The sequence below is a fragment of the Scardinius erythrophthalmus genome (assembly GCF_964197995.2).
Source record: "Scardinius erythrophthalmus genome assembly, chromosome: 2".
NCBI lineage: Eukaryota > Metazoa > Chordata > Actinopteri > Cypriniformes > Leuciscidae > Scardinius > Scardinius erythrophthalmus.
This window is the reverse complement of record NC_138222.1, coordinates 38840511-38853314: the sequence shown is the minus strand read 5'-3', so window position 1 is coordinate 38853314 and position 12804 is coordinate 38840511. Positions and strand designations below refer to the sequence as shown.

Here is a 12804-nt window from a genome sequence, read left to right as displayed (position 1 = left end):
GTTTCAACAGACTGCTTGATATTTCACCCTTCTTTAGTTTTTTATTACCGGCTAAGATGAAGCCTGCAGGCTCTCCCTGTTGTGAAACGCATGCTTGCCAGTCAATGTTCCGCTAATTATCTGTTTATAACACCTCATGTATTCTGTTCTTCACAGGTTTACAAAAGCAAAACAGAAGCAGCAAAGAAGGAGTATCTGAAAGCTCTTGCAGCGTACCGTGCTAGCCTTGTGTCAAAGGTGAAGATGTTTTCTGTTTAAACAGCTCTCCGTCTGTCTGTTTTTCTTTCCTTCTCTCAGTCTACCTCTCACTGTTTCCTAAATTTTGTCTCCATTCATCCTGTTTTCTATTATATTTCTGTTTACCAGTATGTTAATAATAGTTCAGCTCACTTTCAGGCTCAATGACTTTCATCTTGAGTCCTTAACCACTTTTAAAAGATAAGACCTTCTGCACAGTAAACTTTTCAAAGAAAGCACCAAATGTAGAACTGCTGAAAGCTGAAAAGTGGTTGAAAAGTGCAGTTGTTCTATGTCTAGGAGCAGTGTTTATTCCTTTGTGCATTAGTTAACATTCATTGATTTGCACGAATTGAATTTCTAAAAACCAACTGGAAAGGGTTTAAATATATGATTTTTCTACACACAGAATTCTCTTGCATACTTAAATGTGTCTGTGAATGTGTTTGTTCCATCACACTAGAGGTGTAAAAATAGCATTAAATACAGCTAACAAATTAGAATGAGATATTCTTATGATCCATCATACCTCATTAACTCGCTGGCGGCCGGGAACATTTGCATATTTGTTGCTTCTTGTAAAAAATGTAAATCATTTTACACACAGTTTAGCACTACTGTTGTTCATGTACTGTATGTTAAAGTCTAAGCAACTCAAGAACTGTATGTTTATGACACCACCATCACATTGTTCTCGATTCAGCAGTTGAGTAAATCTGTTAAGCCTTTTTTTTTTTTTTTTTTTTTTTTTTCAGAAACTCCGAACTGTAATTTTTCTTATTTTGAGTGTGCAAGTCTTTTCCTAGGCTACTAAATAATATAAATCCCTTTCTTGGCAAGTTCTTTAGATCACTGAATCTAAGACAGCAGCAATTTTCTCTGAACAGCTTTTTCTGTCGAGTCAGTCACCAGATCAGCACTAATAAAGGAGAGGGCACTACAAAAGAAAGAATCTGTTGAGTACCAGAATTCATCTGACCGATCTCTATTTCTGTCTCAGGCTGCCGCAGAGTCAGCGGAGGCCCAGACGATTCGCTCGGTGCAGCAGACTCTCGCCTCCACCAGCCTGTCGCCAGGGCTCGTGATGCCTTCACCTCTATCCCAGCACCCCTCAATGTCTGCCGCTGCACAGGCGCTCCAGCAGGCCCTGCCTCGAGCCATCGCCCCAAAACCTCTGCAAATGCGCGTCGGCGGCAGCCAGATTGTTACCTCGGTCACGGTAGCTCACCAGAACATGACGCCCGGCGGCGTTCAGTCACAGCTGCTGGGGCAGATGGGAGCGGGTGGTCCGCAGTCGGGCGTGTCGTCACAATTGAGTCCACCGATGCAATCCCGGCACACTTCCATGCAGCAGCAGATGCAGCAGCAGCAGATGCAGCAGCACTTGCAGCACCATCAATTGCAGCAGCAGCAAATGCACCACCAGCAGATTCAGCAGCAAATGCAGCAGCAGCATTTCCAGCATCACCTGCAGCAGCAGCTTCAGCAGCACCACATGCAACATCAGCATCAACAGATGCAGCAGCAGCAGCAAATGCAAATGCAGCACATGCAGCAGATGCAGCATATGCATCAGCATCAAATGCAGCAGCATCTCCCTCAGTCGCAGTGTTCGCCCGTGCAGCACTCGCCCGGCACGCCGCACTCGGCCTCTCTCGGCAGCCCGCCACCCCCTCCCGCTCCCCAGCCTCACCCCTCGCAGGTACAGGCTCACGCGCAGGTCCTGTCGCAAGTGAGCATCTACTGAACCAAAAGCCCTCGGACCTGCAGTTGCGACTCCACGAGAAAGGCAGAAGGAAGTTGTTATTGAAAAGCATCATTACAAGGTTGCTTTTTTTAAGTTGCACTTAAGAAGTGTGTAAAAAAAATATGAATGTTATACAAAGAACTGTCCTTTGTTCTAGATGGATATAAGATACGTTTTAAAAGGACAAAGCTTCTTAGCTGGATTTTTTGTCTATAAGATAGGCTGAGCTACCGGGAGGTCTATTCATAGACTTGAGTGCCCAGTAGTCATTTGTATGTATATTTAGTTCATTGGGGTTTTTCTCTCTCTGTTGTGGAGTTTAAACTCTGTCGGAGCATGATGACATGGGAAGAACATTTAGAGACGATCACAAAAACACCTGATTGGTTTATTTAACAGCTTTATTTATGAGGTTGGATTCACTCTCACCACCAGACAAAATGAAAGAATGAATGGGGAATTCAGAAAGAAGGCACTGCATCACAGAAGGGATAGAGATGAACTGAACAATGCACAGGTACTAAACTGGTCATCAGAGACATGCTGAATGGCTCTTGCACTGTCCGGCCAGTGTATCGTCAAGTCTACCTTCTCTTCTTCCCTTTTCCATCATCCTCCTTGGCATTCCTACGGATGAAACTGTTTAACAGTCACTGTCGGGAAGCTCTCAATCAGCTCACCCTGCTTTTAGAACCACGTGGTGTTTGACACATCTCATACTGTTATCAAACAGGAAAATACTGTATGTAAAACGCAGAGATTTGCTGGACTATTTGACACGCTTCCATAGATCATTTCTGTCATCACGTCTCTAAACACTTTTTTGACCTGCTGTATGTGTTCTGAGGAAAGTGGAGAGAAATTTCTTGGAGTTGCTCTTCTCCTCTAGCCAAAACCCTCGAAACTCTAATTCACTTCAACAGTAGTAACAGCACTCCAAAAATCATTCTTCTCTGTAATTATCTTTACCTCAGAAATGTAATTGAATAAGTTATGTTTTTGTTTTTTTCTTTTTTTCTTTTGTGTAATGAAAACACATGGCTAAATGACTGAATTTAGGCTGTTGGTTTACTGAGTGGGGTATTTTTATTTCATAATACCCTACACTTCACAACAAGGACAGTTAAACAGGAATCTTATCAGATGTTTTTTACTGTCATAGAAAGGACATGGAAGTATTTTGTGCCAGCTGTAAAAGAATCAGTGGTAAGATAAAAGAAAATGAAGTTGTACATTTTTCATACCTCTTGTTGTAAAGTTTTAATATGTGAGACTTTAAATGCAGATGCTGGCAAGCTGACCTGTCACCTGCTTTATCTCATAGTACTCTTTTCTACTTTTTTATGAGTTACAGTAGCAGCAAATCATTTGTTTGTATTTTTTGCTTACATTTCAAAGTTAATTGTTTTTAAAAAACCTGACAGTAAAACAAATACAGTTGATGTCATTTGGAAACTCCACCTGCTTTTAAACGTCATCAATGTCATTTATTAAATTCTATTTTTGCCACCCAAAAACACATTTAAAAGAGGCATTCCATCATCATCATCATCATCAATATTATACTAGCCATAATTTTGTATTATATTGTCTCTCTGTTTGCAATTAAAATAATCAAAAATATTTATTTCAAGGAACTGATTCATTTCAAAGATTATATTAGCCATACTTTTGTATAAAATATTTCCTCAATGTGTCCTTGTTAGTTCTGAAAGATTTCAAATAAAGACATCAGTACTTAAAATATTCTGTTTATTTCGGATACACAGGTGTATATTTTTCTTGTACCAACTCAACTCAAACAGATATTTGATTCGATTTCTTTCTACAAATGTTTGAAGTGTTGGTGTGTCTATGTATGTTTCTGTTATGCCTGTGAAAGCAGAGTCATTAAGATGGGCATTCACATCAACCTCCTTTTCCACAGCGTTTCACAGTTTAATGACCCCTGAGCCCCCAGACACAAATATTTGTAGGGGCTAAAAAAAAAAAGGCTAATTATCATAAATGCACAATAAGCACGTGAGGACAGTGCTGACCGGTGCTGGTTTTTTACACGCTATGCCAGACAGAAGGGAAGGAATCTGTGCCTGCGCATATCTTGTTCCACATTAATAGAATTCTCAATCTGTATTTTGTACCCAATTAGTTAATTTTGAGAATGCTTGTGCTATTTGCATGAGAGAGGCTGCCGTGATTGGCTCTCGAGTCGGGTTTTGTGTCACAGAGAAGCCCACACTCTCACTCTTTGATTAATTGCAGCATCTGTTCTGTCAGAGGGTGTAGTGGAGAGGTCTGCAGGAAAACTGCAAATAAGTGCTGGCAACAGTCTTAAAGCGCCTATGATGAAATGAAAATTAAAAACAGCGAGTACCCCACATGCCCTGAATTTCAATAGCAAGAAGTGGGGAGAGAGAAGGAGGGAGAGAGTGAAGATTGCTAAGCATAGAATGTAAGGGTGGTGTCCATGGCGACCAAACACATCCTTTAAAAACAGCCGGTAATGAGGGGCCGGGAAATAGCGCTTATTATTCCGAACAGTCTCATGGAGGGCAGCATCAATAATGCATGCAGTACCTTGTTATTTGGTAAACCTTGTTATCCGCATGGTCTCAGTGAGGATAAATATCTCGCAACAAGGGTTGGAACTCTGACACACCCCAGTAATGAATGAATAAATAAAGGTTTGCAGATATTTTCAAAACTTGTATTATATGTCTTAATAACAGCGGATGATGTTGGCACACCAGTGATTATAAATCCAATTGTGTGCCGTTTCAGGGACAGAATGATAACTGATCATTTCTACTAGACCTCATTTAAATTCAATCAGTGCTTCATAATCTTGTGAAAATGTCAATGTTTTAAAATGTAGCATAAAATATGTCTTTTTCCCCATATAGTGCCATTTAAATGCTTGAATGAATAGTTCACCTAAAAATTATAATTCTGTCATCATTTACTCACCCTCATGTCATCCCAAATCTATATGACTTTCTTTCTTTTATGGAACACAAAAAAGATGTATGAAGAAATTTTTCAAAAGCTGTGTCCATAATATTGTCTTCTGTGTTCCACAAACGAACACAGACGCTCAGCTTTAAAACAACATAAGGGTGAGTAAATGACAGAAATTCGATTTTTGGGTGAACTATCCCTTTAAGTAAAATGTTAAAACATTCATCAAAGCAAACATAAATTCCACCCTGACTGGAATTACCCTAAAGTAGAGCTTATGATGTCTATCTATAGAATCTAGTTCAAACCACAGTCACATGATGGCACAGTAGTGTTATTACATATAACCTAATATTCCACTGTAATTCATCGCGTGTGTGTTTTTCTCAAATACTTGTGGAGAATTTTTTTGTCCCCATGAGGAAAACAGCTTATAAATCATACTAGGTGATGCTTTTTGAGACTGTAAAAATGCAGAAAGTTTTTTTTTTTTTTTTTTTTTTTTGATGGGTATTGTTAGAGGATAGAAAATACAGTTTGTACAGTGTAAAAATAATTATATCCATGGAAAGTCCCCATAAAACATGAAAACCCAACGTGTGTGCGCATACATATGCATGCATTTTAATTTAGCTTATGTTAAAAAAGAAGATATAGTAGAAAAGGTCAAATGCATTGTGAATGTCCCATTTTTGTAATATCAATCAATGATTGATTAGCTATCTTTCATTACCCTGCTGTCTACGCAGATACAATGTGAGCTGTGTGACAAAAGGTCTGTGGCCTGAGGCTGAGACCGTGACCTCAGTGCCAGTTTCCATCAGAGCAGGAAGAGAAATGACCCTCATTTATATTATTATATTGCATTTAAAATGGATTATACTTTCTACCAAATTCAAAGCTGAACGGCTGCTGTTGTGAAGAGACTTATTTTAGTTAGCAATCAAGTATTAGCTACCTCACTACATTATGCAAATTTGAATGAAATGTTTGTGATCAGTAATTTAAGGTAATCATTAATACAGCTTCTTGGTTTCTGATAAAGTAATCACTGATAGAGCAGTAAATGACAGATGGTGAGTTTCTGGTTGCGGACATCATTTGTGTAGCTTAGCAACAATAACCAAATAGGGTAGAACTTGAATAGGGCAAAGGTCATCTCCAGCCACAGAACATCAGTAACGCTGTCCAGTAGGCCATGCAGTTTGCCCCTCCATTAACAAAACAAACCCCTTCCCACCCAGCTCCCAAAGCACACATGCAACCTTTGACCTGACTTCAGACACACCTGCATGGCCTTGCAGTGAGTGAAGTGTTTCGCTGACTAGCTTTGGGCAAGACCCAGCTTTTGTTTGCACAATGTTGACCTCTCAGTCAGAGAGAGAGGGTGAAGTTTCTTTAGGTGCTGTTGACCTGCTGGTGATGCCGTGAACTTTTGTATGAAAGATTCCCCAGACTGAATGAATGTCTGAGGCAAAGTAAAGAACTTGACTTTCAAGACTGTTTTACATTTGTCTTTTATTTGCTTTTCTTTAAGGCAAAATTTCTGAAAATTTCATTGATGCATATAGGTAATATTTATTTAATGAATGGTTTGCTATTGAAATTAAACTTTAATATACTCTATATACTATCAAGCACTCATTTTTTTTCTTTCAAATCTACTATAGGCCTATAGTGTTCAAAATGTGTAGACTAATATAATATTTAAGTGAGTGTGTACTTTGATCCAGTGATATTTTTAGTATTAACTATATACTATTATAGTATTTATTAATATTTAGAATTTTATATTTGAAGTTTTAGTAATCTTATTTGATTTTTGACATTTTAGTGTTTTAAAGCATTTATTTGTTTGTTACCATGTTTTACAGAGTCTTTCTGTAGAATGATGCTTCTTTCCACAAAATAATTTCTATTGTTCCCACAATTAGTTGTATAGTTGTTAGACTTGATAGTGAGATGAGCATCAATTGTTTACTAGTACAGTTACAGTAACACCAGCCTTTGCGTTTCCACAGCACTTTATCAAAGCAATAGCAACGCAGAGCCTATTCCTCCCAAGTACATCAAATGGGCTTCTAGCTGTTCCCATAGCAGCCCTCTCAGCTCTGGCAGAAAAAGCAGAACAGCACTAAATTGAAGTTTAAATTCCCAGAAAATAGTTTTCGCTAACGCAGGATACTTGTATGCACTTATTAATGTCAAGTGAGATTATTCTGTTGAGCTATATTTCACGCCTCCACTGCAATGATGAATACAATGAAACCCTCAATATTTTAACTTCAGCATGTTCATTTTACAAAAATGTCTTACATTTTATGAACTTGCTGAATTTAAGGGAGTGAGGATCATTTCAAATTCTATTCATTGTTCACCAAGGCTACAATAATTTTTAAGTGCTGTCTTTGAATATACTGAGGTTATGTTTGCTTAGAGCGGTTCAGCACTCTAAAAGACGTTTTTTTTTTCCCTCTCTCGTTTTATTTTTCTTAACTCATAAATATTCCATCGACTGAGTCACTTTTTATTGGTTAGATGAATAAAAAAAGACTGTATTTCCTATTTCATTTTAATTCCTACAAACAAAACAGCATGGCCAAAGTCAAGAAACGCTGTGAGATCTTCCCAAACTACTTCATTCCTTGACCACTCTCAGTGTCCAACTCTGAGAGTTAAAGGTCATCAAACAAACAATCCTGGTTCAAAATCACTGGGGTGAACAAGCCCACAAATACCACTCGGTTTTGCAGGCAGTAAAAGGCCAGCAGTTTTAAACAGGAAATTTCCAAACGAGGCCAACACAACCAGTGTGATTTTGGTATTCAGAAACAGTTTGCACATTGATGGATTTTTTTTCTGCGCTAATGTTACTGTTACATTTATTTAATGTTCAGGTAGAGATTCATTTTTAAATTGCATTGTGAGCTGTCATTGACTGAGGAACATTTGTTTTGTTGTGACAGAACTAAACTTTGTAGCTGACAGATGTCTCTGGGAGAGAGAGAGAGAGAGTTGAGATTTCACTCCGTCTCCTCCGCTTGCAGAATATAAAACCATATCTTGTTTCCCCTGAGTTGCCTCTTTCCAATTCCTCTTCAGTATTCTATGGACTTTGTGTTCTTCGGAGAAACCTGACTCTCTGAAATTGCTTTTTATTGTGACTTACTTAGGCTGTTAATGTAAGCTATTACTGAGCTCACATGTTACTATAGCAACAAAGCTGATAAAGTGTACTGGGAGACCAAAGTGATAGATTACATGTGCATGGAATGTCATATCCAATAACTCAAACTTACTATACGGCACATTATTCCAGTGGTCTGAGAGAAATCAATAAATGTGGACACAACCCAACAAGCCATGCTCCATCTCTCTTCATCTCTCTCTCTCTCTCTCTCTCTCTCTCTCTCTCTCTCTCTCTCTCTCTCTCTCTCTGTGTGTGTCTAATTCTGTACGACAGTAAGGAAGCCGTAGCAGATCAGGCCATGTTTCTATGATGTCTGTGCAGAACTACAAGGGGCAGGTGCTGTACAGACACCATTCAGAGAGACTCTATTCAGCTCCTCTCCTCCGTTTCTCCATTCATGCAGGGCAAAACGCCATCTGCTCCTGTTGTGCCTGGAGCTCTCACAGCTGACCAAAAAAACCCACCCCAACAGCTGTTGCCAAACAAAAGCCAAACAATGGGGGCAGAGAAAGGTTACACACAAGTTTGAAAGAGAGAGAAAGAGGGTGAGAGGGAGGGAAGGGTGGAAATGCACTGCTCCAATGAAAGGGGAGTCCGAAACAAATCTTTAACAGATTATGAGGAGGAATGCTCTTTTCAATGGGTGCAGTAGAAACTGTTAAATATGAGATGGTAAATCTTGCCTCTTGTCTCTATGAACTTAGTGGACTCCATTACGGCTGTCAAATGGAGAAAGAGGAAACGGCATTCATGGTTAGTCTTTTGAAGTCCCTGGTAAGTCAGACTAATGACAACAAGAGCGGTGAGAATGAGAATTCATGTTTCAATATTAATCAGTATAGGATGCCTAAAAACATATGCAGGCTTGTAAAATCACCGGTTTACATTTTTAGTATATTTGACCATAATAATACAGAGTAATAAATAATACATAATACATCCACCCTACAGAGGATAAGCGGTAGACTATGGATAATGCATGGATGGATGGTGATTTCAATTCCACTTAACTATTCCATTGACTATTATTTTTGTACATTTAAGAAAAAAATAATAATACTTGGTCCTAATTATATACTAAACAAAAATACTAAATTCCAAACATCATGAAAATCATTCAACTTTGTTATTTTTTTTTGAATGTAAACTCAATAAGAACCGGATCTAAATTTGTCACCTTAATAAGAAAACCAGAACTGGATTATGGCCAAGTTGACACAAAATCAATGGTGTCTCTGCCCATGCACATAGACAATGAGTTGTACACTCAGTCAAACATCAGAAGGATTGATGACATTCAGTAGCATCCTGTTGCAACAAGGTTAGAGAGACTTATGTTAAATGTGACCCTGGACCACAAAACCAGTCTTATGGGTCATTCTTTTTTTAAATTGAGATGTATACATCATCTGAAAGCTGAATAAATAAGCTTTCCATTGATGCATGGTTTGTTAGGATAGGACAATATTTGGCAGAGATACAACTATTTGGAAATCTGGAATCTGAGGGTGCAAAAAAAAATCTAAATACTTGGAAAATCGCCTGTAAAGTTGTCCATTTATGTTGGTGATTGTGCTGCATTCACTCACAGAAATACATTTTTGATATATTTAAGGTAGGAAATTTACAAAATATCTTCATGGATCATGATCTTTACTTAATATCCTAATGATTTTATGGCATAAAATAAAAATAGATCATTTTGACCCATACAATGTTTTGTTGGCTTTTGCCACAAATATACCCGTGTGACATGTGACTGATTTTATGGTCCAGGGTCACAAATGTGTTCTTCATTCAGTCATCAAAGATTCAATTATTGTTGTGCAGAAAAAATATAGTTACACTGCTACATACATCAGGTCGTTAGTGAATCTATACAATTTTTACAAAAAATGAATAGGAACACAGGCATTCTTTTATAATTTGATTATCTTGTTCTTGTTATATTGTGTATAATGAATTGATAGAGGAATACTAAGGTTGATGTCTAACTTTAAAAAATGAATGAGGAGGAGGGTATAGTGAATGATGTCCCGTGTCACTAAAGACCCGAGGTATGCATAAAAGGGTTAAATGAAATAAAAGTACCATCAAAATTGCCCTAGATATTTGAAATGTGTTATTATTATTATTATTATTATTATTATTATTATTATTATTATTATTGCCATTCTTATTAATTTTATCTGAGAATGCACAGAAACCTGACAAAGTAAACAACTGTACCCTAGTTATGTACCCCGTTAGGAGGGTCCAAAAATATGTTCTCCAGGAGAAAACTTTTGCAAAAACAACAATTGTTCAAATACATTTTGATAGAAGCATTTTTAAATTTGATCATCTATGCATGTTTATAAGTATGTGGTAAATATTGGCTAACGCATCACATTTACCGCTGTTCATGGATATTCTCTGGTGAAATCCAGTCATTTCAATAGGAATCCACTTGATCTGGAATTTCTCATGAGGATAGAAGATTTTCCCACGCAGAATTTTGCATCGGGTTCAGTTGGTCATGCTAATTTTTTGCGTTGATCAACAGAAAGGTGCTTGGTTTGAAAGTGACAACTCACTCAGAAGTGTTGGTGCGTGATGAATTTGCATGACCAACTTGATCCTGTTGTAAAATCTATGTGGAAAAAAATCTTTTGCCCTCATGAAAAATTATCGCGTGGATTCCCATTGAAATGACTGGATTCCCTGAACAAAGGTAGATGTGACCGCACCTTAACACTTTTTCACATAGCCTACAGTTCAGACCAAACGCATTATTGCACAAAACATGGTGTATTGATCAAAGACATCCATCTTGGGCTTGTTTACATAGAAAAACAACAGAAACACAGTGCGGGTGGACACAAATTCACTTAAAGTTTGAACCGTCACCTATTCACACGGCACGACAGTAGTTGAAGTTACTCAAAGTCAACACGTTGTGTCGTTGTCAAAGTTACCTCTCAAAAAAGTAGCCTTTTGTTCAATTGATGGCAGATGAATATTATCTACTTTGTTTGTTTTCTGTGTTTCTAAGTATGCTCCAAATGATTCCGTAGCTTTGTTTCCATCCAAAGTAGCAAAATTGGAATTTTGCATAAAACATTTGGATTAATGCAGCGTTTCCATCCCATGTGTTCAAGAGAACAGAAACATCACTTCCTGGGAAACTGGCGCAAAATATATGTTATAAAAATGGAAGTTGCTGCAATCGGGGAAGCCAGTGTGGCTCTTTTCTTACTGTCACCATAGTTATGTAAGAACTATTTAATCTCTATTTTCCACAAAAGCACCTACTATGCACAAGTGGGTCTTCTTATTCATCACTGTTTTGCAGTTTATCAGAAACAAAGTGACACACACACACACACACACACACACACACACACACACACACACACACACACACACACACACAAAAATAATAATAATGATAATAATATAATAATATATAATATTAATAATAATAATAACAATAATTCATTTTGAAATCTATATTATACACTACATTCAAGAATAAAATAAATAAATGTTGTTGGAAAGAAGAAGAGAGAGAGTGAGTGAGTGAGTGAGTGAGTGAGTGAGTGAGTGAGTGAGTGAGTGAGTGAGTGAGTGAGTGAGTGAGTGAGTGAGTGAGTGAGTGAGTGAGTGAGTGAGTGAGTGAGTGAGTGAGTGAGTGAGTGAGTGAGTGAGTGAGTGAGTGAGTGAGTGAGTGAGTGAATAAAGGAATGATAGAGAGAGTGTAGTGATGATGGTCTGTCAGCCAAATGTTGGCTGTACTCTTCTACTTCTATATACACATGAGGCAAATACTCACAGAAAATCACTCAGAATCCTACTTAACAAATCCAGCCAATGATGGATTAAGTGATGTTGTTTTGGTCAGAGTGTAAGCTGAATTCCAGTTGAAGGTGTAGACAGCAAGACTGAATAAAGACACATAAACTTAATCCTAATCCTGTTTCAAAACATGTATTTATGTAAAATAGATTCTACTGAACCTGATGTAAAATATTTGTAACAAAAAAAAAAAAAAAAAAATTTATGGAGATATTTTATGGGTTTCAAGAATGTATATGAAATGGTGTGGACAGAAGCGCGGGAAGGGGGGTGCTGCGGGTGCTGCAGCCCCCCTCGTCATAGCATCAGCACCCCCTGGTGGGGGGCTGTGGACTAACATAATATTGTACTTAAAAGCGTGAAAAATAAAATAAATGGACAGCGTTAACTTATGCCTAATGTAGTGAGTGTTCAAGCTACGGAGAAAATGAAATAAAGTTTGAATTTGTCATGCTTTGTTCCGATCAGAGCACATGAGCGGAGAGCGCATTTCTGAATATTCCGCTCCCTCGCTCATTCCGCTCAGGGTCACTCGCTCAACCCAGAATGGCCTGCTGGTTCGAAAATATGTGGAATAAGGGAAATCGCCCCTTTATATAAATTTAGTTATAGGCTATATATAGGCTAGGATAATGAGCCTACATAATATAGCCGCACTCAGGCGCACTACCGCACGCATAAAGCTTGCCACAACGAACCGGCAAAAGTATGAATGTGTCAAAAATAGCAAGGAGACATTTAATTGTTTATTAATAAACTGTTGTGTTCTGTGTCGCTGCAAAGATGAAGTTGGCGATGCAGACTCGCCATGAACGCCAGAGAGAAATATGCACAT

At 38.1% G+C, this 12804-nt stretch overlaps 1 protein-coding gene across 2 annotated transcripts in view; it reads left to right on the top strand.

Moving 5' to 3' along the window:
- Positions 1-3724, top strand: part of tox3 (TOX high mobility group box family member 3) — a 51285-nt gene extending 47561 nt beyond the window's left edge. Inside the window, exons 6-7 of one of the 2 annotated variants that reach the window (XM_081358931.1) lie at positions 157-237; positions 1238-3724. In XM_081358931.1, coding sequence (XP_081215057.1) covers positions 157-237; positions 1238-1984 — 828 coding nt within the window. In that variant the 3' untranslated portion in view covers positions 1985-3724. Of the gene's footprint in view, positions 1-156; positions 246-1237 lie in introns of both variants that reach the window. The other variant, XM_081358930.1, reaches the window with a different exon arrangement.
- The last annotated feature ends 9080 nt before the right edge of the window (positions 3725-12804 follow it).